Consider the following 2,782-nt stretch of genomic DNA (forward strand, 5'->3'; position numbering starts at 1 on the left):
TTTAAATTCTATTCTTTTTATAGGTAAATCTATCTTATTGATTTTAAGCTTTGTTAATAATATTTTAGATAGACACAATTGTAAGTTATAGTTATATCGCACCAAACAAATAAATTTAATCTTTTTCTAAAAATTTTAGAAAACATTTATTATAGGTTGTATGTTTTGTTTAAAACATTTATTGTTAATTTATCTAAAGAAATTGAAAAGAACAAATAAAATATTGTTTTTATCTGAAAATTATTCCAATTTGGTACAACTACTCAACCACTGCTTCTAAGCCTAATTATAATATATGATATGATGTGATAATATAAGGATAATAGGAACCAACTTGAGTCCATTAGAATTTGAAAACGCATCAAATAATTGTGAAGCTTCGATCAACATTTCATTAGGTCTAATGCAAAGTGCATTGAACCCAACCTTTCCAAAAAAACTTAATACCATAATAATAATAATAATAATAAACCACCATTTATCCCAAAAAATAAAAATAAATAATAGCTAATGTTTATATTCTTGGAAAAACACAATTTCGACTGGGTCTATAATTATCTGCTTTGGGCTTAATTTTGAGTATATACGCAAACACTGTTGCTCTTGCTCTACGGTTCTATCTCTTTCTGAGTGATTAGTCATGGATGTTGTGCGATGCTCTTCCTCTCTTCTTCAACGTCTGTCAATAGATGATCTTCCCGACTGTTTGTTGATTGAAATCCTGTCCCAGCTGCCTCTGAAATCTATATTTCAATGCAAGTGCGTCTCACGCCGATGGTGCTCTCTAATCTCTGCTCCTTCTTTCGCTTACATTGTTCACAGGCTCCGCTCTTCTTCAATATTGCAACGACCCTCTACCTTGCTCATCAGCCACTACACCGATGGTGTGAGGAAGGTCCTCATGACATCGGAGGAACCCGAATTCAAATCTCTAGCCTCTTTAATAAACCAATATTACATTAATAACCGCTCAGTTTCGCTTGACATTGTTCACGCTTCGTGTCATGACTTGCTTTTATGTACCCAAAAGGAATTGAAAATGTTCAGTGCGGTGGTCTGCGATGCTGTGTACTATGTGTTAAATCCAATTACAAGGCAGTCGATAACGCTTCCTCCCCTACGTCGTCCTAGCAATGCTAAGATTGGATTCATCTTCCGCTGCTACCATGATCAGCAGCAATTCAGTTATAGGGTGATGTGCATTCCTAAATTTGAGTGTGAATCAACAGAATTCAAGGTAGATATATTCTCGTCCGACACGGGCAAATGGAGTGAGTCAATAGTGTCGTGTCCGCCAGGGTTTCACTTCACTGACTCTGCGCATTCCTGCGCTGGTGTTCCGTATCAAGGTTTGCTTTTCTGGTGGAGTTTGGATGGGCACCTTGTTGGGTTTGATCCGTACACCAGCAAATGCCGTCGAGTCATCTACAAACCCGAAGATTTTGCACCGAACCGTAGAATTCAGCGCCTTGGTGTTTGTAATGGTGCCTTGAGAATATGCCAACTTGCAGGTCCTCCTTATGCTGATGATGAATTACTTGTTTGGGAGTTGAAGGACCATGATACAGAATGTAAATGGTCTTTAGAACACAAGGTGTATTTCAACCAAATGGGTGCGGAAAATCCTGGGCTAACAGAATGCCTAAAACATATATCTATAGAGTCACTGCTAGGCTATCATCCGTATGACAGGGATGTTGTGTATTTGATTCTTGCAACTATGGTTGTATCACTCAACTTGAGGAGAAAAACAGTGGAAATGGTCTGTGATTTTCAGAGGCCTTCCCCATTTTACAAGGCTGTAAACGTCTTCGACTTTGTTCTTCCTTGTTGGCCAACTCCCATTCCTTCTTCTCCCTTAAAAGAATGAGAAGGCTGCCCAATTATTCTGCCACTTCGATCTTAGGCTATGATTTGCTTACATTATGCTATGCTATTGTATTTTCTGTTTTTTTTTTTTTTTTTTTTAATTACTGTTTCGTATTTGTTATATTAATAATCAATTATTTCGTAATTTAGTCTTGTGGTGATTTTGTAAAACTTTGATATATACTTGTTCTGGCTTTACATTCAACCATTAATAGATATCACAGGCAAGACGCGTAGTTTTGTTTGTTTTTCTTAGAAGGAGAAACCAAAGCACAAACACTATCCATAAACATAATTCAGGTCTGGAGTAATCAAGATGAAGGAATTTCGAGAAGGCTTTTCGTCACAACCCAATAGAGGAAATTGAATATGTTTAGGAAATTGCATCTGTTTGTTATTTAGTTTCATTGGTTTTATGTTTTGACGAAAATCAAAAATGGGTTTGGTTTTGTGATCTTAAATTAGTGTTCCATCTATATTATTGTAAATAGAGGATCCTCTATTGAAATTAGTGTTCAAGTAAATTCGAGACTAACCCATAAAAATTAACCCCACGTCTATTGCGTTTGTAGTAAGCCATTCTATCAGTTTTAACTTTTACAGTACTTGGTTACTAAAGGGTACAGTGGAAAGGATCTATGGACTAAAACAAAAGGGCTTTATAATCTATTTTTAACATTGATATTAAGTTATCATAGGCAGATATTCTTAATACAAAAGCAATGCCATTGAAAAAATTGTTGAAATTAGAGGAGAATTGAAGAGAGAATCGGAAGTGTGAGAGAACAAAGAGAGGATATTTCCTCGGATAAAGCTCTAGCGACTATACTTTTACTATATGCTCAATTGTTAATTACAACGAAATGAACCCTATTATGATTAACTCTACATGGGCTAACAATATAGCGCCAAT

At 35.7% G+C, this 2,782-nt stretch overlaps 1 protein-coding gene across 1 annotated transcript; it reads left to right on the forward strand.

The window, feature by feature from the left end:
- Window positions 1-640: 640 nt before the first annotated feature.
- Window positions 641-1,870, forward strand: LOC126727783 (putative F-box protein At1g46840). Its single transcript, XM_050433697.1, has one exon. The coding sequence runs from the start codon at window positions 641-643 to the stop codon at window positions 1,868-1,870; it is 1,230 nt and encodes a 409-aa protein (XP_050289654.1).
- Window positions 1,871-2,782: the final 912 nt, after the last annotated feature.

This window comes from Quercus robur, chromosome 5, assembly GCF_932294415.1.
Source record: "Quercus robur chromosome 5, dhQueRobu3.1, whole genome shotgun sequence".
In the NCBI taxonomy this organism is placed as follows: domain Eukaryota; kingdom Viridiplantae; phylum Streptophyta; class Magnoliopsida; order Fagales; family Fagaceae; genus Quercus; species Quercus robur.

Bases quoted from the DNA above. Each gene is read 5' to 3' on its own strand.
- LOC126727783 (XM_050433697.1), top strand. From the start codon at position 641: ATGGATGTTGTGCGATGCTCTTCCTCTCTTCTTCAACGTCTGTCAATA.